Genomic DNA, 23317 nt, shown 5'->3' with positions numbered 1-23317 from the left:
TATCTAAGGTGACTGCAGTCATATTCTGAGCCCCTCTTTGCTGGCCAAATGAGATTTTAGGATGCTGCTGTGTTAGTGATGGCGTTATTATCCCAATAATGAGCCTACTGCGTGCCACATTTAGCTTTGATTCTCCACGAGTATCATAATAGACTTGTTAGATACATTTTGTTTAGCAATCGGTGCAATCTGTGCATGTCATTTCGCACAAGCTGTTTGGGTAAATTTGTTTAAAATTGAAGTTGACATGCGAACTCCATTCAGTTACTTCGCCACTGTACGAAGCGTCTTGAGATTTAACTAGAGATTCCACTGACGGGTGTAATTTACTGCTCTTTGTGGTCTCAGCAAGATTTCTCTCAGCAATGCGACAGGGATTCTTTGAACCTACTTGCTATATGAGGCAGCTGACTTATGCATATCATCACCAAAGGTGCTGGAGGCAGAAATTTTGTTTGGAACATAACAGGCAAAGTGATTTAATGCAGATGAACTTGCCATGCAATAAAACACCATTCACTTTGCACAACATCCTTTCCTTTCAATGACTTATCTTTAGGTCTGGTGGCCATTGTTTAATAGGTAAGATGTTAGATTATGTCGAACAAACCATTTTCTTGCAATGGCCGCATGGGATATTTGAGGTTCTGTGACGTCCAAACAAATGAGTGATGGTGAGATACCAGTGGGGATGGAAAACATGAAGGTTGCTGTAGCATGGAGTGATTTATCCCTCTTGAAGCTGACCTGTTTGGCACATTGAAGACATTCCACTGATGGGTGTTATGAGTGACAGCAAAGTGGGCGATTTAGCACAGTCGATTGATTGCACAGTGTCAGTCTATAATGATAATTTGGTGATCTTAACACATAGAATTTTTCTTTGTTATAGCATCCATTACTTAACTTTGAACTGTTATAGTCCATTTAAATGACATATTCCAATCCTCTCCATATCACAGACTAGCAACATATTTCAAGAGCAAAACACATGTTCTTTGTTTGTTCATAATACACTCTCAGAAAAAAAGGTACAATTTTGTACCAAAGAAGGTACAAACCCTTGTCACTGGGGCGGTACCTTTTACTGGTACAAAATTGTACCTTAATATAGAGGAACAAATTTGTTCCATTCCAGTTTGTACCTTAAAGGACATGATTTGTACCATGGGCAAACCAAAATGTACCTTTTGTTTTTAAAAACTTGTTGGTACAATATTGTACCTTTTATCAAAGGTACAAATTTGATCTCTTAAGGTACCGCCCCAGTGACAAGCCCCTTTGTACCTTAACTGTGTCAAATTTGTTCCTACGAGAAAGGCTATTTTTCTACTGAATAACAAGCACATTCAACAACTGAATCAAAAAGGCATCAATTTAATAATTTCTGTAAATACATATCAAATTCATATGAACATTTGAATACTTTCATTCCAACTTACAGTAAAGTATATCTTTGTGTAAATACATCAAAGATTTCACAATACAATAAAGACTTAGCAAAATTAACAGAATATCACTTCTTTAAAAAGATTTGAAAGAATTTAAAATGCAAAAATGTTACAGTACATAAAATATATTTTCTTATCTACAACAAAGCTAGACTTGTTTTTTTCCCCCCACTTTTCACACAATACCCTTGCATTTATTTAACTTTTTAAAACACCATCATCCAACCGAACTGCTTGGCAATTTCAGATCCCTCCATTTTTACACTGCTGAAGATTCTCCTCTCACTGAAGACACGTCCAGTCAAGACGTTCCCAAGATCTGCACAGTGAGTTGAGATAGCCGGTTCTTCCTGAACATAATGAAGAATCAATATTAGTAAAGACAGATGTAAATTTATTAAATTTATACTTCCAATGACAAGCTCAAATTTCACTTCTAGACTTAAAGGGATAGTTCACCTAGAACTGAAAATTCTGTCATTTACTCGCCCTCAAGTTTTTCCAAATCTGTTAACTTGAACAAAAAAGATATTTTGAGAATCGAAAATTAAACAGTTGATGGGGCCCCATTAACTTCCATAGAATATTTTTCATACTATGGAAGTCAATGGGGCCCCATTGACTGTTTCATTTTTTGGGTGAACTACACATCCTTCAACATCTCGTTTGGCATCCATGTAATGTGCTTCTATAACGGATTTCAGCTTAGCCAACCTCAAATTAACAACCTCAAAAACCTCAACCTGAAAATTATTTTGTTAATTACTCACCCTCATGTCATTTCACACCTGTAAGACCTTTGTTCATCTTCGGAACACAAATGAAGATATTTTTAATGAAATTCTGAGAGCTTTCTGTCCTTCCATTGGGAGCAATGCAACTAACACATTCAAGGCCCAGAACGATAGGAAAGACATCATTGAAGTAATCCATGTGACTCCAGTGGTTTAACCAATTTTATGAAGCGATGCAGGTGCTTTGTTTTAGCAAAAAAACACAATTTAACACTTTATTTATTAGGGGGAGCACTACGACGCATGCGAATTGTGTTGACTCAAGACCGGGTGTTGTTCCATGAATGTGCTTTAGATTATATTATTTTGTAAATATAGAGGTAAATTATGCTTCTTTTTTTTTTTTTTGGCAAAACAAAGCTTACATCGCTTCATAAAATTGAGGTTAAACCACTGGAGTCACTTGGATTAGTTTAATGGTGTCTTTACTACCTTTCTGGGGCTTGAATGTTTTAGTTGCGTAGGCTACCAATGGAGGAACAGAAAGCTCTTGGATTTCATCAAAAATATCTTCATTTGTGTTCCGAAGATAAACGATGGTCTTACAGGTTCGGAATGACATGAGGGTGTATAATTAATGACAGAATTAAAAAAAATTGCTGAACTATACCTTTAAGGAATCCTGGAAACACCTTAAATCAACCACAGCATGCATTCGGTCCATTTTCTGGAATAACTGAAATGCAGATAAGAAAACAATTTTCACACACAAAAAAACTTTCTGCATTTTTACATTTCCCACAAAGTTTTAAATGATTCACTTAAAGCTTCATATAAAATACCCAGAAAAGTAAAATGTTAAACTAATCCATTTGAATTGAGAAGTTTGGTAAAAAATGTCTGAAGAGATTACCGCTTAGTATAATAAACAGATTAAATTTAGGATTTTATTCACATTTAAACATTGAACAAACAGAAGCTCAACCGCACTTGCTTTGACAAGCGAGAACAAACCTCAGTGGTTCTTGCGGAAGCTCAAGCGTGCTGCAAAACACATGAGAATGAACATCATCGGTTTTCGCACGTTTAGCAAACATGATTGAGCTTCCGTTTACCGCAACTGATGTGTGAATTGATGTATATTTTTATGTGAATAAAAGCCTAAATTAAATCTGTTCATCATATAAAATGATTGTATCTCTACAGAAAAACTTGGACTAAACTGCTCAATTCAAATTATTTTACGATCTCTTTATTATGGTAGCATTCAGGTATCAAAAGACATTTTGAAATTTAATATGCAAAATGGCAATGTAATATATAAAATGGCAATGTTCTTATTTAAATTTACATTTTCCATACCATATGTGCAATGTTTGGGGCAAAGTGACAATTCAAATTCAATAATATAATTAAATTAGCCATCTCCTACACTTGTTTTAACATATACCGGTAATTTAAACATATTACAAAATGATTAGAGATGTTTAAAGGCACAATTCACCAAAAATTAAAAAAACTCTGTCATTAATTATTCACTCTCATGTTGTTCCAAACCTGTAAGACTTTCGTTCATCTTTGGAACACAAATGAAGATCTTTTCAATGAAATCTGAGAGCTTTCTGTCCCCCCATTGACAGTCCATGCAACTAAAACTTTGATGCTTCAAAAAGTTCATAAAGAGATCGTAAGACCAATCCTTTTGAATCGAGCAGTTTACCGTAGTTCAAATTTTCATAAGACATGATCGCTTTATATGATGAACAGATTTCAGAAGCTCAACCGAACATGCTTGACACGTGAGAACAAACCTCTTTCTCAAACGTGCTGCGCAACACACGAGAATGAACCTCATTTGTTTTCGCATGTCAAGGGAACATGCTAGAGCTTCCTTTTACCGTATTATCTGATGTGAATTGATGAATAAAAGCCTAAATTCAACCTGTTCATCATACAGCACAAATTTTAGACTAAAACACTCAATTCATATGGATTAGTTTTACAATCACTTTAGGAACTTTTTAAAGCATCAAAGTGGTAGTTGCTTAGCTGTCTATGGGGGGTCAGAAAGCTCGTAATTGATGAAAGAATTTTCATTTTTGGGTGAACTAATTAACCCTTTAACATGTTCAACGTAAAATTGTAGCAAAATGATAATTTAAATGCTATTTTCCTTAATTGCATTTACACTCACAGTTAAGACACTTATGATTGCATTTTTATTAAATACCCACGATGAACGTGGCAAAATTCAATCTGGATTTAAAAAAAGGATTCCAAGATGATCTTTGCATCAAGTGCCTTAACTTTGAGTGTAAAAGCAACTAGGAAAAATAACCTAAATTATAGTTTTGCTATAATATTTGCTTGAACATTTTAAACATCTAATTTCTGTAATACATTTCATTTTCTATTTTTGAACTTAAAAAAAAATTCAATGTATGTTTTAATTTTATGTTAAAGCTAGTGTAGTAATGCAAATTATTATATTATTGATTTTGAATATTTTTTTGCTCCAGATGTTGCACATATCATATAGAAAATGTAAATATAAATACAGAAATACATTGCCATTTTACACATTACATTTCATATTGACATTTGGTACCGGTATGCTAACGTTACCATACTTTGTGAGTGTCAGAGTTTTAGGTGAATATACTTTCAGTTAAGTGAAGAGTTCATTTGAAGTGCAGTTACTGTGCTTTATCAAGATTGACATCACTCTGACATTATGGCAAACATTTTGTCTTAGAAATATTCAACCTCATCAGAAAAAAGAATATCATAAGATTAAGAAACTCAAATAACACATTGTACTGATACTTGCCTCACAGCTGAGGACGCAGGAAGACTTTCAGATGACCAGCACTGACAGTTTACCATGCAGTTTACCCCATCATGATCTAAAAATCAAAGACACATTAGCTGAGTATATTACATGTAACTTTATATTACTTAGGACAGAATCCGGTAACGTTAATCGCATTCAAAAACAGAACGAGTGATCAACTATTTTATCTGCGCACTGTTCGTTGGCGCTCAATCACGTTGTTCCAAAACCGCATTGTGGACTAATGTAAAGTAGGCTACACCAGCATGGCACCTCTGGTTGAGCATTCATTTACAACAATAATGTTTTAAATGTGAACTTACGACACAGAAACTCAATTGCTTTAAAAATTATGCAGACGGCTATCACTGACTGGATTCGTACAAATAAGCTATTTAACGTTACACTCGCTATTATCATGTTGAGTAGCTGTAACGTTTTATACATTTTATTTGGTTAAACATAAACATAAAACCCACCTTTGAATTTCCTCTTCTCTTCGTCTTATAATTCGAGTCCAGCCACCAAAGTACTTCTGACGAGGGCGGAGGCCATGGCTTGTGGTGGTGCTCCGTGCTCGTAATCTGTTTCCCGAAGTTCCCGCTCTCCGGTCTATTTGAAAATGCAGTAACGGCTGCAGCAACCTTGGGCAATCAGTTTCATGTCGCCTAATAGCAAAGTTAACATTTAACAGTTAACGTTATGGTGGATAATGGAGAACAAACGCCATATATTGTACACGTGATGACTTAATAATAGTCAATAATTGCATTAAAAAAATTAAAAAGTGTAACGTTATAACTTACAAGTCAAATGGCTAAAAAGCATTTGGAGCAAAGCAACTCGCTAAAATAACGTTAAGTGGCTGAAACATTTATATTTTAGACTTGTGAACTAAATATATACATAAATTATAAGAACTCACCTTTAAATTTCGTCTTCTTCAAGTTTGATAAAATAATCTCGACCGCACTGCAGCCGTGTAGCTGCTTCCCGCTGTCAGTTCGGAAATTTCCGTGGCTGAAGCGATTTCGACCAATCAGTGTCTTGTTGCTATGCACAATACTCAACACAGCAACCAATCATGAATGAAATAGTAATTTGGTCCATAACTGTACCCTTGATGTGAGAACAATTATGTACCTTCATTTCAATTGTACCTTAACAGGTACCAAACAGTATCATCAGTGGTCTTTCCTGTACCATTAAAGGTACTATTATTGAAAAGGTACAAAACTGTTCTTTGAGGAACATTATTTGTACCACCGTGTACCTTTTTTTCTGAGAGTGTAAAAAACATACCTAAATTTAAAAGTGTGACAACAAATTTTGCCAATGCATTACTTTAAATTCTAAGTTATGAAAACATGTTTTCGTCAGACATAAGTTATGTAATTTCCGTAACTGACTGTTGATGTCCTCCCTTGGTCGACACTATTTTATAAGCGTGTTGACTTTCAGAAATCCTCCTGACCCTGGTATATGCAGCGCGTCCACTGAGAGATGCTGACGCAGATCAGGACTCGGGCATTCAGTTGATGGAGTGTGATAAGGCCTGTTTGGGGCATACTAATAAGTCATCTTGAGGTGGATATTCAAAACATGAGCTGCAACCACATGCCACCAAAGATAAATGTTATTCAGTGATAACAGTTCTGGCTGGTATTTTGTATGAATGAGTCTAATATTTTTGTTAATGTACTTGAGAAAGATGTCTTATTAATATTTATCTATAACCTCATTTAGTTTAAGGATATTTTGGGTCTACAATAAGGTTCATTAGTTAATGTATAACTAACATGAACTAACAATGAGCAATACATTTGTAACAGTATTTATTAATCTGTGTTAATGTTAGTTAATACAAATACAGCTGTTCATTGTTTGTTCATGTTAGTTCACAGTGCATTAAGTTAACAAATACAACCTTTGATTTTAATAACGTCTTAGTAAATGTTGAAATTAATATTAACTAAGATTAATAAATTATGAAAAAGTATTGTTCATTCTTAGTTCATGTTAACTAAGGTAGTTAACTAATGCACCTTGTTGTAAAGTGTTACCGATATTTTATATTATCTCCTTTACAAAAAGGAAATTTCTCCTCCTGATTCTGCTCTATTCCCATCATAAATCATTTTATTTGTTTGCTCTACAAATAGCTTAATTTTCATCATAAATGCCTTTAATAAAAAGGAAAGATTATTAAGGCTGTAAACATGCAAAAAAAAAAAAAAAAGAAGCCATTCAGGCTTCGGACTGTTTCAGAGGAGCTTACTGATTTGCAATAGAGCACGCGGACCCCCAGTGGAAGTCATGGGTATTTTTGGGTAAGGAAAACCATTGAGAAGATGTATAAGTGGTGATATCGTGACGCGCTCCATTCAGTGCGAGCCGAGTGAGAGCAAAGGAGGTTCTCCACATCTAGGACTCTGCTTTACACCAACTCTGCCAGCTGGAAAACTAATAAAATGGATAATAATTGTAAGTACTTGCACAATTAAAAATTATATTTACAATGTTAAAATATATTTTCAATGTTAAAATACTATTAAGCTATATGTTTATAATCTTTAAATGGAAAATTACTGGATAAATGCATCTATTTAATTTATAAATCATTAAAAACATGCTTATAAGGCTACTATTTGTACTATTTTTAAAAACAATAAAGGCTAAATGTGCTGGATTACTATATATATATATATATATATATATATATATATATATATATATATATATATATATATATATAATGCTTATTGTGTGTATAGTTCACAGCAGTAAAGGTTGAGAACAACTGAGGGATCATCACTGAGCAGCAAAGGGCTTTCCCTGTTCCTGGAGATAGTGCCACCTGTAAAGCTAAAAGGCTGCCTATGTACTGGCTGATTATGCGCAAGGAAAAATAATCAGTTCTCTGACATTTGTGGAGAAGCAGGTGTGCGCTTTTGGCACCATGGAGGACATCCTTTGGTCTTTCAATGAGTCAACTAGAAACTCCAGCGTCACCAATGAAACTTACGGCGTGAACCAGACGGTGAACCCCCTGAAGCGGAACGAAGAGGTGGCAAAAGTGGAAGTTACTGTACTGTCCTTGGTGCTCTTCCTGGCACTCGCCGGGAACCTCTGCGTCCTTATTGCAATCCACACAGCCAAGCACAGTCAATCTCGCATGTATTACTTCATGAAGCACCTCAGCATCGCAGACCTGGTCGTGGCTGTCTTCCAGGTTCTTCCTCAACTCATCTGGGACATCACATTTCGCTTTTATGGACCAGACATACTGTGCAGGTTGGTGAAATATCTTCAGACCGTTGGGATGTTCGCCTCAACGTACATGCTGGTCTTGATGTCCATAGACAGATGTATGGCAATCTGTCAGCCACTCCGTTCTTTACACAAGCGAAAGGACCGTTGTTACGTGATTTGTTCGTGGGCACTAAGCTTACTTTTAAGCATCCCACAGGTTTATATATTCTCCTTACGGGAAGTGGGTTCAGGAGTATTCGATTGCTGGGGAGATTTCGTGCAGCCTTGGGGAGCGAAAGCCTACATTACATGGATTAGTCTGACAATATACATCATACCAGTGACCATTCTGAGCGTCTGCTACGGACTTATAAGCTTTAAAATATGGCAAAACTTTAAAAGGAAGACGAATAAGGACCCGTGTATCACTCTCACAACCAAAGCAAAGAAAAGCAGCGCGCTCACGCGGGTCAGCAGCGTCAAACTTATTTCCAAGGCCAAAATCACCACCGTCAAAATGACCTTTGTCATCGTACTGGCTTATATAGTGTGCTGGACTCCGTTTTTTTCCGTTCAGATGTGGTCAGCATGGGATCCTGAAGCACCAAGAGAAGGTAAGTTTCTTGAACAGTTTGATAAGCGTTTTATCTGTAGGCCTATGCGAAATTGATTACATGGAGACGCGGGCTTATTGTTAACTGATGGCATTGGTGAGGAAGTTCGATTAACAATTGGTTGGATTTTTCATTTTATTGCTATTTTGGGGAAGTTACAAAAAGTTTTCCCACCCCAATTTTGCCAACTTATATCTATATATCTATATCTATATCTATCTATCAAAAATAAATAATCTTTTAGGTTAGCCTATCTAAGTTATTAAACTGCTAACAAAACTGATATCAATACTATACAGTTAAAGCTATCACAAAGTAGTTATTACTGGTCAACCAATAATCTAGCATATTAAAAGTAGCATAATAGTAGCATATTAAAAAAGTTTATTTTATAATATGCTACTTTTTAATGGTAAGAGCATTAATAATAATAATAATAATAATCACAAGTGTTTTTTCATAAACTTAATAGTTAATAGGCCTAAATCATGAAAACATGAAATTAAATTTAAAAAAATAAGGTCGATATTTGCAAAATAACAGTCAACAAATGAAAAATAGATCAAAAAGAAAACTTAAATATATCTTTTTAAAATAGCTAGCAATCTCGATGGCAAAAAGTGACCCAACCTGAATTCACCCTACCTCACTAATTAAAGGGATTCTAGCCTATACAGGCTCAGTCAGTTTGTTGGCCAATTAGGAAGGCTGCTTGCTATTGGAAGTCTGTAACTTTACTTAAAGAAACTTTCCCCATCTCACTTTCTTCTAGACTGATTTATTTTCATCTACCATACTTGAACATGCTAAGCTATTCTCACGTTGAAATGGTTTAAAGTTTAATATATACAATTATCAGTCTGGCACTACACAGTTAAGATATAGCCGACCAAATTAAAATGGTAGCCGAGTTCATGTGAGATGGTTCCTGACCATGACTATTTTGTTCTTTCAAGTGTTCTTTTCAAGGCACAAGAAAAGAATCTGGTTTTAATGTATTGAAATTCATTGGATAAGATTAATAAGGTTCTATCAGTCCAGATCTAGGATTGCTTTGGTGGGCATCTTACTTTTAAATCACTACAGATGTACTCCGCTATAAACGGCGGAGCTATAAAGACCGGCCTCGGGGAAAACTTAATATTCAGAAGAGCTACACCGCTTAAATCATGACCGTCTGCAGTATGAGAAATCACCCACCCAAACAAATCCAGGGAGAACTGGTGATAAATAACAGTTGTCTTGAATAATAGAATGATGCAGCTATATGACATTAATGCTGCATTACATTTGATGAAATCATGTGCTCGATCGATAAATTGTTTGCATAAAGTCATTTTGTTTTTACATGCACACAAAAGTCCAAGTTTTCAGTATGAAGGAGACATTTAGGAACCCTAAAACTTTTGAGCTTACATAAACAATACATTATTTAAAAATACCAATAGATGGATTTTTAACTCATATTTTTGTAAGCTCAAAAGTTGGATTCGTCAGAGTTACAAGGTTACTGCATGGCTTCTCTTGTGTGTTTGAAATAAAATGTCAGTGAACAATGTTCTTGCCATGAGATTTACCATGTTTGTCCTGAAGTAAAGAGAGTAAGGTCAGGTCACAAGTCGCACACTTCAGAGAGAAAAATTGTATATTATCAGACTCGGAGGAAAGAGAGTGTGAGATACTGACTTGCATCATGACCTCCACCATACAAAATATTTAACCATGATGATTATTCACACATCATGGCAAGTTCAGGACAACATTCACAAAGTATAAATATTAAGACAACTCTGAACAGATTTATGCATAAACAGTGACTGACACAGCCATAGTGGAATGCAGTTACTAATGACATTTCCCCAAATGTGTGAAACAATATGTTTCTTTTGGCCAAGACCAATTGATTAGATTTATAACACTGATGATCTGATGTGTTCAAACCTCAGCTGCGGCTAATAAGATTAAACGAAAGCCGAAAACAGACACTTCTTGTTGAACTTGCTTATGTTTGCTTTATTTTGAGACCGTTTAGTTTGGCAATGTCATTACAGGTTTGGCCACTAGATTTGTTCTCATCTCCATGATTCTTACTTTAATTACAAGAGAAAAAAAGCTTTCCACTAAGTCTTTCATCTTTTTAACAGTAAAACATTAGGACAAATTACACTCACTGACCTGTATAGGGCTTCTAAAATGAAAGTTGCATGGACCTTTTATCTTATACACAACTGTTCAAATATTTGGGGTATGAAAGATTTGTTAATTATTATTCAGCAAGGACACTGATCAAATGTGAAAGTAAATACTTTTACAGTGTCACAAAAAAAACAAAAAACAATTCTAATAAATGCTGTTCTTTTGAACTATTAATCTAATAATCCCTTCAAAAAATTTATTACAGGTTCGCAACATTGATAATAATAAGAAATGTTTCTTAAGCACCAAATCGGCATATTATTTCTGAAAGATAATGTAAGACTGAGGACTGTAGTAATGGCTGCTGAAAATTCAGTTTTGCCATCACAGGAATAAATTATATTTTAAATATATTCAAAAAACAAACAAACAGAGTGATGTTAAATAATAATATTTCACAATATTACTTTTTCACTGTATTTTTGATCAAATAAATGCAGCCTATACAGTAGATTCAACATTCAAAACGACTTACCGATCCCAAACTTTTAAACAGTAGTGTTTTAAAGATCAAGTACCTTAATACTATAATAGTTTTTAGCCTGATGAAAAAAAAAGTACTTAAGTAGATCATCTTCTAGCTTGGCATCCTGTTCAAATGTTCTGTAAATCTTACTTGAAGTGTGCAGAACAAAGCACTTTTGCAGGCTGGAAACTCTTTTTCATTGCTTCATATTAAAGGATTTCATTCTCTCTCTCTGTTCATTGATCTAACTGCCGATAGTCCAGAGATGTGCTTGCCCAGTTTTCTCTGACTCCTGTGAGCTCAGCACAAATAGGAGGTTGAAACTAGCAAACCGAAAAGCAATACTCTTGACTGGAGCCCTATCTGGGTTTGTTGCTTACTCCTTCATTTCTAAATTCAATTTCCTTTACTCTGAGAGACTGAAGGATCAAACGGAGAAACTTTGTGTCTGGATGTTTGATGCGAATGACCACACAACTGGACAAAAATGTACACTGAAAAACAAGTTCTTGTCAACCTTATTTAATCAATGTGTACAGAACATTAATATGATATTTTTTTACCCACCAAAAATTGTATTATTATTTACTGGTTTGGTCTTCTTGAAAATCTGTGATGGTCATGGTTGTTTTGTTGAATATTGGGAATTATGCTGCTTTCACATGCTGATGGAAAATTCCTACTTCCCACTTCTGAAGTCGTGATTATGAGGTCTTCACATGAAGTGCTTTGTTGTCAGAAAGAATAGGAATAAGAAGAGGACACCAAGTTTATTCTTGCCTATTTCTTGTAGAAATCTTATTTTAAGCCAGAATGTCCCATTCGTTGACAACCCTATAAAATACCAGCGCTACTGGATACATTCACAGCTATCTAGATCTAGTTTGTGTCAAATACATGCCATTTTCGCTGTGTACAATTTAAATCATAAAATGTGCTTCAAATGGTTATTCATATATGTAAATCACTACATTAATGAGGCGATGTACCTGTTGTGGAAAAAACTATAAGAATACCAGTCAACAGCAGCAATCGTTCTCTCCTCCACCATGTTTAAAGTTTTTATATAAAACTCGGGTATCAAAATTTTCTCAAAGTTTTCCAGTAGTAAATACGACTTGACAGGGCATTTATGTCCAATTTTTAACTAGGAAACGCTTATTTACTGATAGCACGTGAAGGCAGCATTAGTTGTTCTCCGTTTCTCCATATTCAGACCTTTTTTTTTCACGTGAATGCACATAAATGTGTGGTTTCATAGTTTATACACTATGTTTTAAGATGTTCTCAGCTTCTCAGATTCCCTTTTGCTCTTCTGTAGAGTCTGTGGTGTACTGTCAAGACCGGCATAACTGATTTTCAAGATATTACTTCCTTTGGATGCTTCCCTCTAGGTGTTTTTTTCCCCCTACATAGCCTAACCAGTGCAACATCTTTGGTTGTTTCTCTATTCCTGACACAGACATGTCTTTTTAAAATGCACCACAGTATTTTCTGAAAGACTTTTTGGGAAAAGGGCTTCGATGGAATCATGGTTCATGTATCAGATTCTTCTTTTTTACCCTCATGCGTCATCCTTTTCTCAGGAGAATGTATTTATTTCCCAGCCCATATACATAGACCTCAATAGGCATGTCACGTTTAATCGCAGTACACAGTCAGTCAGAATTTTGATTACTATCACCTGCTTCTCATTTCCTCTTTGCATACTAACAATAGTATTTGAGGACTACCCAAGTATGGCAAAGTCATATCAGTATTCTAATGGTGATTCAGACCATGTTAGTGCTCAGATTTTTGACCTGGTTTTCTATATGCATATTATTTGCAGGTTTTGGATATTTTTTTTCCCTCAAGTGAAAATACCTGAACATTGATTGTCAATTTTTGTCTTAAGATACGATCACATTAGCAAAATTAATGCAAAATCATGAAATTTGTGGAAACAGTGATCCTTTTTTTCTCCAAGATTCTTTGATGAATAGAAAGTTCAGAAGAACAGCATTTATTTGAACGTTATAAATGGCTTTACTCTCTCTTTTGATAAATGCAATGCTTCCTTGCTGAATAAAAGTATTAATTTCTTTTAAAAACATAATGACTCCAAACTTTTGAACAGTAGTGTATGTCATATTTTTCCATCGTTTTAAAGAAGCTATAAGTGACTACAAACCATGGTTTTCACTTCTACTCATGCCTGAGAACACCTCTTTCCCATGACGATAATACCCCAGTAATGAATGACCTTGATTGGCTCATTGCTTTAATGTAAATAGGAGCAAAATGAGTTTACATTAGTCAATCATCTCCTGCTTTCTAGCTTAGCAGATCTTTCAGCATTGTTATGAGCTAGCAAACAATCTGTTGTTTATTCTGTCTATATTTGTCTGCTTGTATAAGATCTTTAGAAGGACAGCTCAGTGACAGATTGCACGATTAAACCACAGTCCACAAACACTGTTTTTTATTTTTTTTAAAGAAGTCATCTGACATCATACTTCTCACACCAATTATTTTTCAATGCTACATAGGTTATTCTTATCCCTACAAGATTGGAGATAGTGATAAAGCATGTCTGAGCTTGGGAAACTGTGCTGAATGACACTGAAGCTTTCCCTGTTTTCCTTTTTCCTTTCTGGACTTCTAAAGATAAACAGTACAGTGGCACAGGCACTCATTAAGATACTTTAGCCAAACTTTAGCCAAAATAAATTGCTTCATTTGCAAATGACTGTTGAATTAGTGTCTAATGTCTTCCCAGTGATTTGTTTTCATCTTCCCCAGATTGCTGTTGTTCATTTAGATTCGATCTGTGCTAATATTAGATCTGAGGTATTGCTCTGTATGAGATTAAATACAGGACACTACCCTATATACTCTCAAATAGGTCTCAAATATCAGTTCGGCAGGAAATATCACTCTTATACTGAAAAATAATAACCCCAATAGTGTAGGATTTCCTTTGAAACAATTTTCACTCTGATTTTTTTTTAAATAATTACAAAGAAACGGCAAGTAACATTGAATTAAATGTGAATTTTTGAAGTAGAAAGATTGAAATAGTATTTTCTCATAAAACATAGTCGATTAATCTTTGTTTTATTTACAACTTTGAATTATTATTGGTATCACTTTACTTACACACTTTAGTTTAGGGTCCAATTCTCACTATTAACTAACTATTAACTACAACCTTTGCCTCAATAAACTCCAAATACTGCTTATTAATAGTGAGGTAGATGTTAAGTTTAGGTATGGGGTAGGATTAAGGGATGTAGAATTTGGTCATGCAGAATAAAGCATTAATATGTGTTTTATAAGTAATAAACAGACAATATCCTAGTAATATGCATGCTAGCAACTAGTTAAAAGTGAGAATTGGACCCTAAACTAAAGTGTTACAAAGTATCTTTAATAAATTAATTATGCCCTGTAATTAACCTTATAATGCATTGTTAACCACACTTACAATACATTAATACTTATCTATTCATTGAACACACCTTTAGAAAGTATAATGCACCAAAACACATAACGAACAACCAATTTCAGATGTAACAAGGAGTCTGCATATATTATAATGCATTTTAACTTTGGTTACAATGAAATTGAGGTCATGTGCAATTATTGAACTTATTCATTTTCCCTCTGTGCTTGTGTATATCAAATTAAGAAAATAATTTTAACATTAATGATCCTTATTCATATAATTTTATGTTCTCACTGTATGTTGATATCCATACAAGGAGACAGCAGAGGCGTATGTAATGTGTAAGTGTGTAATTTCAACAAATAACTATCAGCATCTCCCAAAACATGGACATGGATTTTAGCAGTGATGCCATAGAAGAACCATTTTGGTTCCTCAAAGAACCTTTCAGTGAAGTTTTTCTTAGTGTGAAGAACATTTAAAAAAAAACAAAAAAAAAACATGTTTCCACTATATATTTTATACATTTTGTGGAATGGAAATGTGATGGATGTTAAAGGTTCTTTATGGAACCATCAATGCCAATAAAGAACCTTTATTTATAGTCAATATATAATAAAATACATTAGACACAATATTACGAAAGCACTGACAGCGCAGAATATTTAACCTAAGGTTAAAACAAGACCACACAGTTGGAATACAATGTTTGTTCTGCTCTTTACATTGTTTAGTTAAAGCTGTTTCTTTTCCTCTACAGCAATGCCCTTTATCATCTCCATGCTGCTGGCCAGTCTGAACAGCTGCTGTAACCCCTGGATCTACATGTTTTTTGCTGGCCATCTCTTCCATGACCTTAAGCAGAACCTGCTCTGCTGTTCCACGCTCTATCTGAAGTCCTCTCAATGCCGCTATGATCCGGAGCAAGATTCCCGTAAGAGCAACTCCTCCACCTACGTCATCAAAAGTACCAGCAGCCAGCGGAGTATCACCCAGACCTCCGTCACATAAACCAGATGCACCTCAAAACCTTTTGTTTGCTTCACAATTTGAAAGTCAGATGAAGGACAAGAAAGCTAAAATGTAAATCCACACAAGACTGCAATGCAAGCTAAATGTCACACTCGGTTTCCTTCGGCTGTGTTTTCGTTTGGGAATCATTCAGAATGTCATTTTAATTACTCCACTTCTTTTCACCCGTATTCTTATCTCTGAGGACATTGAGCATGCAGCAGTCTTCTGTTCTTTACCTTCATGTATTGTGTTTCTAAACATTACAGAGGAATCGTTGTTTGATTCTGACCATGTTTATGGTCTAGTCACCCGTCTTCATCGTTTGAATGGCTATCTAGTTGTGCATACACATTCTGTTTGACCACGTAAATGTGTCTTGGTGCTGGGCACCAAAATTTGCTGTGCTTGATGTAGCTCATGAAAGCAGGATGTGGGGGAATTAGCTCTGATGATTGTGGTACAAAACACAACAGCTGTTATGTGCCACATAAAAGCTTCTTCCACTGACATAGATCTGTTTAGGAGGAGCAAAGTTTGCATATGGCCTGAACAGCTAGATGGATTTACACTTGTGGCCGATTCTCAAGCCACCAGATCGGATTTCTGTCGGTCTTAAATGTGTCTTAGATGTGTCCGAGTGTAAATACCCCCGATGTGATGTAAACATGCACAACCACTGAACCTTAAAGGAATAGTTCACCCAAAAATTTTGTCATCCATTATTCAACCTTATGCTTATTCAGAAAAAAAGGAAAGAAAAGCAGTGAAAAGTAATACAAATTTCACTACTTATTGTCAAAGATGAAGTTGACATACTTTGTACTGAAGACGACAGTAGGACTGTATCATTTCATGAGCTGTTTACACAACACCGTTTTCGACAAAATATTTAAAGCTTTTTATGTATTTTTAAAAAGCGTTTTGGGGGCCTGAAAATGCAAACTTTTGAAAACGGGATTCAAAGTGCAAGTCTTTGAAAATGATACCGTTATCGTCTCCATGTAAACAACAAAAACGCTACTTTGTGAAAACGGTGACGTCATGCGCATGCGTATTACGTGTTCAGTCTGTAGGCGCGTAGTGTTTCTTTGCAAAGTGACATCGCCAACTACTGGCCTGGCATGAATAATACAGCGTTTTTAGTCGTTTTCACGGACCCGTTTAATCGGGGATCATTTTGACAAGTTGTTGCCTGTACACAAAAATGCAATGACATTTTTTTTTCCGTTTTTAATACATCGTTGTCGTGGAAACACCCCTTATGCATTATAAGGAGGCAACTGTCACTCACTACACAAAGCAGCTTACAGTACATGCAGATTTGAATACAAGATGGGCTACTGAGAAATATGGCCAGTTGCTCTTTTTTAATGAACTTGATTTGTCAAAATAGATTTTTTGTTTGTTTGTTTGTTTTAAGAACACAAGCACTTTTCATTCTTGGCACATACATGTTCTTGTTATCACTGTTCTTCATTATTTTACATGTAAACTTTACTGTCCAGCTTAGAGGACCACATCTCTTTGCAAAATGTTTCTGCAATGCATCATGCTAATCAAATATGACAAACACCTGATTTGTTTTTAAAAGTGAAGGACTCTTTTATGGTTGTTTGTCTTGTGTGAAAGAGTATTGTAATCAGTAAGATTAAAGTGTTTATTCCACTTACATATTTTGCTTAATATTGCTCTAAATACTTATGATTATGTTTGCTGCTTCATCTTTATAAAATAGTCTGAAGAAAACATGTTTAAGAGGACAAGGAAATTTGACATAATTGGTTATGAGTGCTGCAAGATGAGAAGGAAAAGAGAAAATGATAAAGGCAGTATTATCAGCAAAATATATTTATTTTAAGGTTTAAATACTCTATTCATTGAAACTATTGTTACTTTACCATTTAAAAAGCTACTGATTTTTCCTCCTGAAAAATATAATGCCTATTTACATTTAATGTGTAGATGTAGATTTTATTTATTGAAATAAATTGTATGTGTTGATGTCTAACTGTGAGTAAATGTGTTGACAAGTGGAATATAAAAAAAAGCCATCTAAAGTGAAGAGTTGAAAGCAAATTTATCACACTGTATAATCATTATATATGTGTGACAGCTGTACACTTTCATATTTATTAGTGGAAAGGGAAAAGTGTCTTATAAAAATGTGAAATTACAAAAAGAATGAAACATTACATCATGAATTCACTGCATCAGTTTAAATGAATCATATCTAATGTCCTATTCGGTGACAAAAAATATTTGTTGAATGAATTAGTTGTAGTGCGGAAAACTTTAAATTTGCTTTACACAAATGAAGCTAGATAAATGTTTTATTCTCATCAAAAAAACAACAAAAAAACATTCACTCATTCAATTTTTTTTTAACCTAGTATATATTAAGCACAATTCAAACCATTATTGTTTAAAATGAAATGTTTAATTAGTAGTTGTACAGTAGTAGTCAAATACACCTGACATTATCATGATAAAAATACCACACTCAGCAACATACCAATTTTAATCTGTCAAACTTAGAAACCCCATGATATCAGATAAGACTTATTCTCCATTGTCAGTCAGAGATGCACTGTCAGCATACATACAGTGTGTCTCTCTGAACAAGCAGGTTGCCTAATTCTGAATTGCTCCCAAAGCCTCTTACATACACTGAGAACATAAAACAATGCATAGGGCAGCATATGCATTTCTTTCATTTTTAGGAAACTTTTACCCAAAATCAGCTATTTGTTAAATAAAACATTTTCCTCCAAGGACCGAACATGTAAATCTTGACTTTTCTAGGAAATCTAAACCTCTTTGCGTAATGCCACCCGCACATTGCTGAAAATTTTCCCCAGAGCTTCAAAAAAGGGGTCACAGAAGGTGTGGATGCAGAGAGAGTAGATTCGACTCAGGCACTGGGTCTCGATCAGATAGCTCTTAATGCAGGGCATAACTGCCCAAATGTGACAGAAGGAGATGCAGGCAAAACAGAAGCCCCAGAGCAGCGCCACTGGGACGCCAAAGATGGCGGACAACACTCGGTAGCACCAGTACTTGGAGACGGTGAAGGTGGTGTAGCTGGCCTTCCACACTCCATCCATACTGTGGGTGCCATCAGGCTCGGCTATCACGTCCTCAAAATCCACCTGGGATTATTGGGGGGAGAGATATGGTAACATTATTGGCTAGTACAAATTTTCAAGAACCAGAGATTTGCTGCTAAAGATTAGCTTATTGAGCAAACAACAGTCAATGTGATTTGGCAGGCATGCGGCATGGGTTTGCTTCTGGTTATGCTCCTAAAATGGATGATGATTAATTCTCCAAACAGCGACATTTGATACCAAAATCCCCCCCATCAGTAGCAGGCAGCTTGTTTATTTTAGCTTCAATCTCGTAACAACTATAGAGAGTAGAGGAACTATTTCAGTAAGGTATTTCAAATCTTTATGTAACCTCTATTTAAGAGCTGACAGAGAAATATCTAATATGCAGTAAATATATTAAATGCAGTTTGGACTCTGTAACACGCAGTACTGACAACATTTGGAATCAAACCGAAATGAGAGGGAGATTATTGGAAATCTAAAACTAGAAAAAAGAAAAAAAAAGAACATTTCAAGAAATTTGTACTTTTATTCATGAAAGATACATTAAATTGATCAAAGGTTTCAGATAAATTGTGTTCTTTTGAACTTTGCATTCTGAAGAAAATGTATCAGTTTCCGAAACAACTATATATATATATATATATATATATATATATATATATATATATAAACATTTAGCAGCACAAAATTTCAATATTGATTATAATATCAAATGTTTTACCAAATCAGCATATTAGAATGAAGGATCTGAAGGATCATGTGACACTAAAGATAGATTTAGTGTATTTACTTTGTGTATTTCTCACTGTTTATAAACTGTTTATTACATATCTATATATAGTAAGAAGTACACAATGTCTTGCTGATGACAACAGTGATCTTACATTCACAGTCAACAGTGAAATAACGCCATAGTGTAATTTTTACCATCCTGTATAAATTTATGAATTTATAAATTTATGAAAATTAGTGAATTATTTAAACACATGGGAGCTACTGAAGAAGTCATACAGTTTACTGTCTGACACACCCTTTTACCTCCTTCTATAAATACTGATAGTATGGCCTGTCCTGGCAGAAGTAGGTTTGGTGCTATTTTTGGGTCATGCCGTGTAGCTGCATCATAAAGTGTAGTGCAGCACACACACAAGCAAGTCTGTCTCTACGGACCAGATCAATCCACTCATATCAATTCCACCATTTAGGAAGTTAGTGAATAGTTTGCATGCTTGATCAGTTTCTCAAAATGTATTTATAGCTATTTGTCAAATATATGCTTATAGTGCTATTTTGACTGAACAAAAAGGTAATTTACTTTTTTTTTTTTTTTGCAAGCTATTCATTTCTGCAAATACTTCCCAAAACCAACAAGTTTTTTTTCTTTTTACTTAAATGCCATTTCAAATGAAATAGCAAAGTGTCAAATTTGTTAACACAAAATATTCTGTCAAACCAAAAACACACATACCTTCACAACGTCTTCATTGATCTGCTTTGGGTCCCTGTTGATCAAGTCAATCTCCTTGGTGTGACTATCCCTCAGGATTTTCTCTTCGTTGGTGTTATACTGGTCCGCCATATTGGGGGCCTCTGGCCCAAGACTGGTCAGAGCAGGATTTATGTATTGCAGAAGTGTCCGAAAGGAAGGAGAGTAAAGCAAACTAAGTTATCGTCTGAAGGAAAAGTGTCGGAATGGCCCCGCAGTCCTTTAGTCCCAGTTAATTCTGCAGTCTGTGGACTGACGACACGCCTGGAATGCGAGGGACAGCTGCACCGGCCAGGGCTCCTGTCTCTCTCTCTTGCTCACGCTGACTGTCTCACTCAGTACGTTACCCTCCTCTACCCCCACCCATAACCTATTCTGCCCCACACAGCCCATACTGCCCAGTCCATAACTCACACACTTGGTAAAAGCACCTCTTGAAGGGGAAACCAGCGACCATGTCACATTTCACACACGGCTGCGGGGTCAGCCAGGCAGGAGTTGCACTGTGGCATGAATTTCCACTGTGAAGTGTTGCATTGAAAACTTACGCCCAAAGACTTTTTACAATACATATTGCCATTTTGAAAGCATTAATATGAGGTGTGTTAAACTATTTCAGTGTTATTTCAGTATTGTTGAGAATGAGATGCTGTTTGTATTATTATTTTAAATAAGCTTTTATTTTTGCATATTCTGTTTTCATTTTAAATTCAGTTTAAGTATTTTGGTTGTTTTTTTGTGTGTAATTTATGTGATTTTTTTTATTTTTTATTTTTTAAATTAAGTCTATATAGTTTTTATTCATTTTTAATTCAGTTTTAGTTTTAGATTTTTATCAAGAAATTTAGTCAAATAAATTCCAAAAATTGAGAAATGTTGTCTTGGCCACTAGCTGAAATAATTTCTTTATATATTTTCATTTATTTCAGCATTTATTTTAATTTCGATGAAAATACAAATGTAATAACCTGTTAAATGTTCTGTTAAAATATTTTTTAACACATAATAACACGTAAAATAATATTAATGTTAACATTTTAAAGCTTATATTCTCCCAAAAATATAAAAATTTATAAAAAATAAATAAAATAAAATACAACAAAACAAAACAAACAAATAAACAAACAAACAAACAAACAAATAAATAAAAAATAAACGAAGATGGTATTTTGTACTGCTAACAGAAAGACAGAAAGATTTTTTATTACGTTCTGGGATTGAGATAAAAAGGTCTCTATAAGGTATTTGCGTGTCTGTGCATCATTTTGCATAATTTCATTGACATAAACAGCATAAAATTTGCTGCTACCTTGTTTTTTTTGTTATTTAATAGCCACTAATTATGTAACAGTTTCAGCTTTTGTGTAATCCTGCAGTTGCTTTACATCACTTTTCATTATTATGTCTATCTTTATAATGAGTTACACTACTAGAAGGTTAAAAAAAGGATTTTTGAGCATTCTTTGCTCAGATGCACCAAAAATAGGAACAGGGAGCTTTAAATGTGCCGGAGGTGTGTGTGGAATGTCTTTCTGCTAATTAGAGAAATATTATCAGTGTTCTGTGAGTTGGGATGGGGTTCAGGTCCTGAGGGAGAGAAGAACAAAAATACCCCACCCAGACATGCCTGTGTCTACCGTTTATATCTGTGGGACTGTTTATAACAGTGGGGAGTGAACCAACCTCGTCTTTACTTATAGCAAAGATCCACACACAGGCCGCTCTACTCTTTACTACATAAACAAGCAGAAGAATATTCAAATGTGTGAGTTAAAATTAGAAGCTGGCTGCTGTATTAATATGCAAACCTAATGCTTGAAGTTTTTGTTTTCAGCAGCCAAAGCTTAGTAATCAGTGCTGTTTTTAAACAAGTGATTTTCTAAGCAGATGAAACGTAGTATGAGGAAGGAAGAGGATGAGATTATTCGCAAACTCTCCCATGAGCAGCTTTTGCCTCAAGAGATGTATTGTTTTTATTTTATTAATTCTTAAATGCTTGAAAAAAAGTATTGTTGATGCTCATCTATTAGCTCTTCCAGCCATTTTGGTGTCCCAAGTGTGAACCAGGGATTTGCATCAGGTCAGCTTTACACATAAAATATCTCAAATGATGATGACTACTATTAAAAACCAAGATGTGATCAATGCAAGCATCATTGGTATGCTTTTAGTCATGCAACTGTCAACCACAGCACACATTCTCACAATAACTTTCATCCCATTTTCACCCCATACAGATCACTGCACTGTAAGAAAAAATAGATTATTTTAATGATGAAAGATTGTAAAAATGCTATGTAAATGCTATTGTAAAAATGTTATGCTAAAACCTGTTAATTGGTTAACAGTAAGTTTAACCAATGTGCACAGTGAATAACTGTAATTGATCTAGCATTACATGAAATGAACATGAAATTCAATTTACAGTTTTTGGAAGTCAATTTTAAATATGCATGTCCAACATTATATGAAACTAAAGAGACATACATGCATGTCATGTATACTTTATGTATTTATGTCATTTTCAGGAAACCTTTGCATTTAAAAGCTGATCCTGCTGTGTTCTGTAATGCAATTCATATTTTTCCAAACTAATTCTGATGAATCCCCAGCACTTCCCAAAGCTTCTGAAGAAGGGGGATATGCCAGACCACCTTTATCCAGTGCAGGTTTATGAGCAAGAGCTGCACACTGGGAACTATCAGCCTAAAAAGGAGAGAAGGCAGAT

General features: G+C 34.9%; 2 protein-coding genes and 1 long non-coding RNA gene across 3 annotated transcripts; 1 reads left to right on the top strand and 2 right to left on the bottom strand.

Moving 5' to 3' along the window:
* Positions 1 to 1357: 1357 nt before the first annotated feature.
* Positions 1358 to 3006, bottom strand: LOC311091944. Its single transcript, XR_014608185.1, has 2 exons — positions 2856 to 3006; positions 1358 to 1801 (listed from the first exon to the last, which is right to left on the bottom strand). It is a non-coding gene; the product is annotated as an uncharacterized lncRNA (long non-coding RNA).
* Positions 3007 to 7400: 4394 nt separating this feature from the next.
* Positions 7401 to 17639, top strand: oxtra (oxytocin receptor a). Its single transcript, XM_084129009.1, has 3 exons — positions 7401 to 7502; positions 7793 to 8884; positions 15737 to 17639. The coding sequence occupies exons 2-3, from the start codon at positions 7978 to 7980 to the stop codon at positions 15985 to 15987; spliced, it is 1158 nt and encodes a 385-aa protein (XP_083985135.1). The 5' UTR covers positions 7401 to 7502; positions 7793 to 7977; the 3' UTR covers positions 15988 to 17639.
* A 190-nt stretch (positions 17640 to 17829) lies between these two features.
* cav3 (caveolin 3) lies at positions 17830 to 21122 on the bottom strand. Its single transcript, XM_084129010.1, has 2 exons — positions 20572 to 21122; positions 17830 to 19139 (listed from the first exon to the last, which is right to left on the bottom strand). Exons 1-2 carry the CDS (start codon positions 20680 to 20682, stop codon positions 18798 to 18800), a joined length of 453 nt encoding a protein of 150 aa, XP_083985136.1. The 5' UTR covers positions 20683 to 21122; the 3' UTR covers positions 17830 to 18797.
* Positions 21123 to 23317: the final 2195 nt, after the last annotated feature.

Source organism: Abramis brama, assembly GCF_963993115.1.
Source record: "Abramis brama genome assembly, chromosome: 11".
Taxonomy (NCBI): Eukaryota; Metazoa; Chordata; class Actinopteri; order Cypriniformes; family Leuciscidae; genus Abramis; species Abramis brama.
Note: the sequence above shows the minus strand (reverse complement) of the source record. Positions and strands in the feature narration are given on the sequence as shown.

Excerpts from the sequence above, each read along its gene's own strand:
- oxtra (XM_084129009.1), top strand. The coding sequence starts at position 7,978 with ATGGAGGACATCCTTTGGTCTTTCAATGAGTCAACTAGAAACTCCAGC. Across the intron at positions 8,885-15,736 it reads TCCTGAAGCACCAAGAGAAG|CAATGCCCTTTATCATCTCC; the intron begins GTAAGTTTCTTG and ends TTTCCTCTACAG.
- cav3 (XM_084129010.1), bottom strand. The coding sequence starts at position 20,682 with ATGGCGGACCAGTATAACACCAACGAAGAGAAAATCCTGAGGGATAGT. Across the intron at positions 19,140-20,571 it reads TCAATGAAGACGTTGTGAAG|GTGGATTTTGAGGACGTGAT; the intron begins GTATGTGTGTTT and ends CAATAATCCCAG.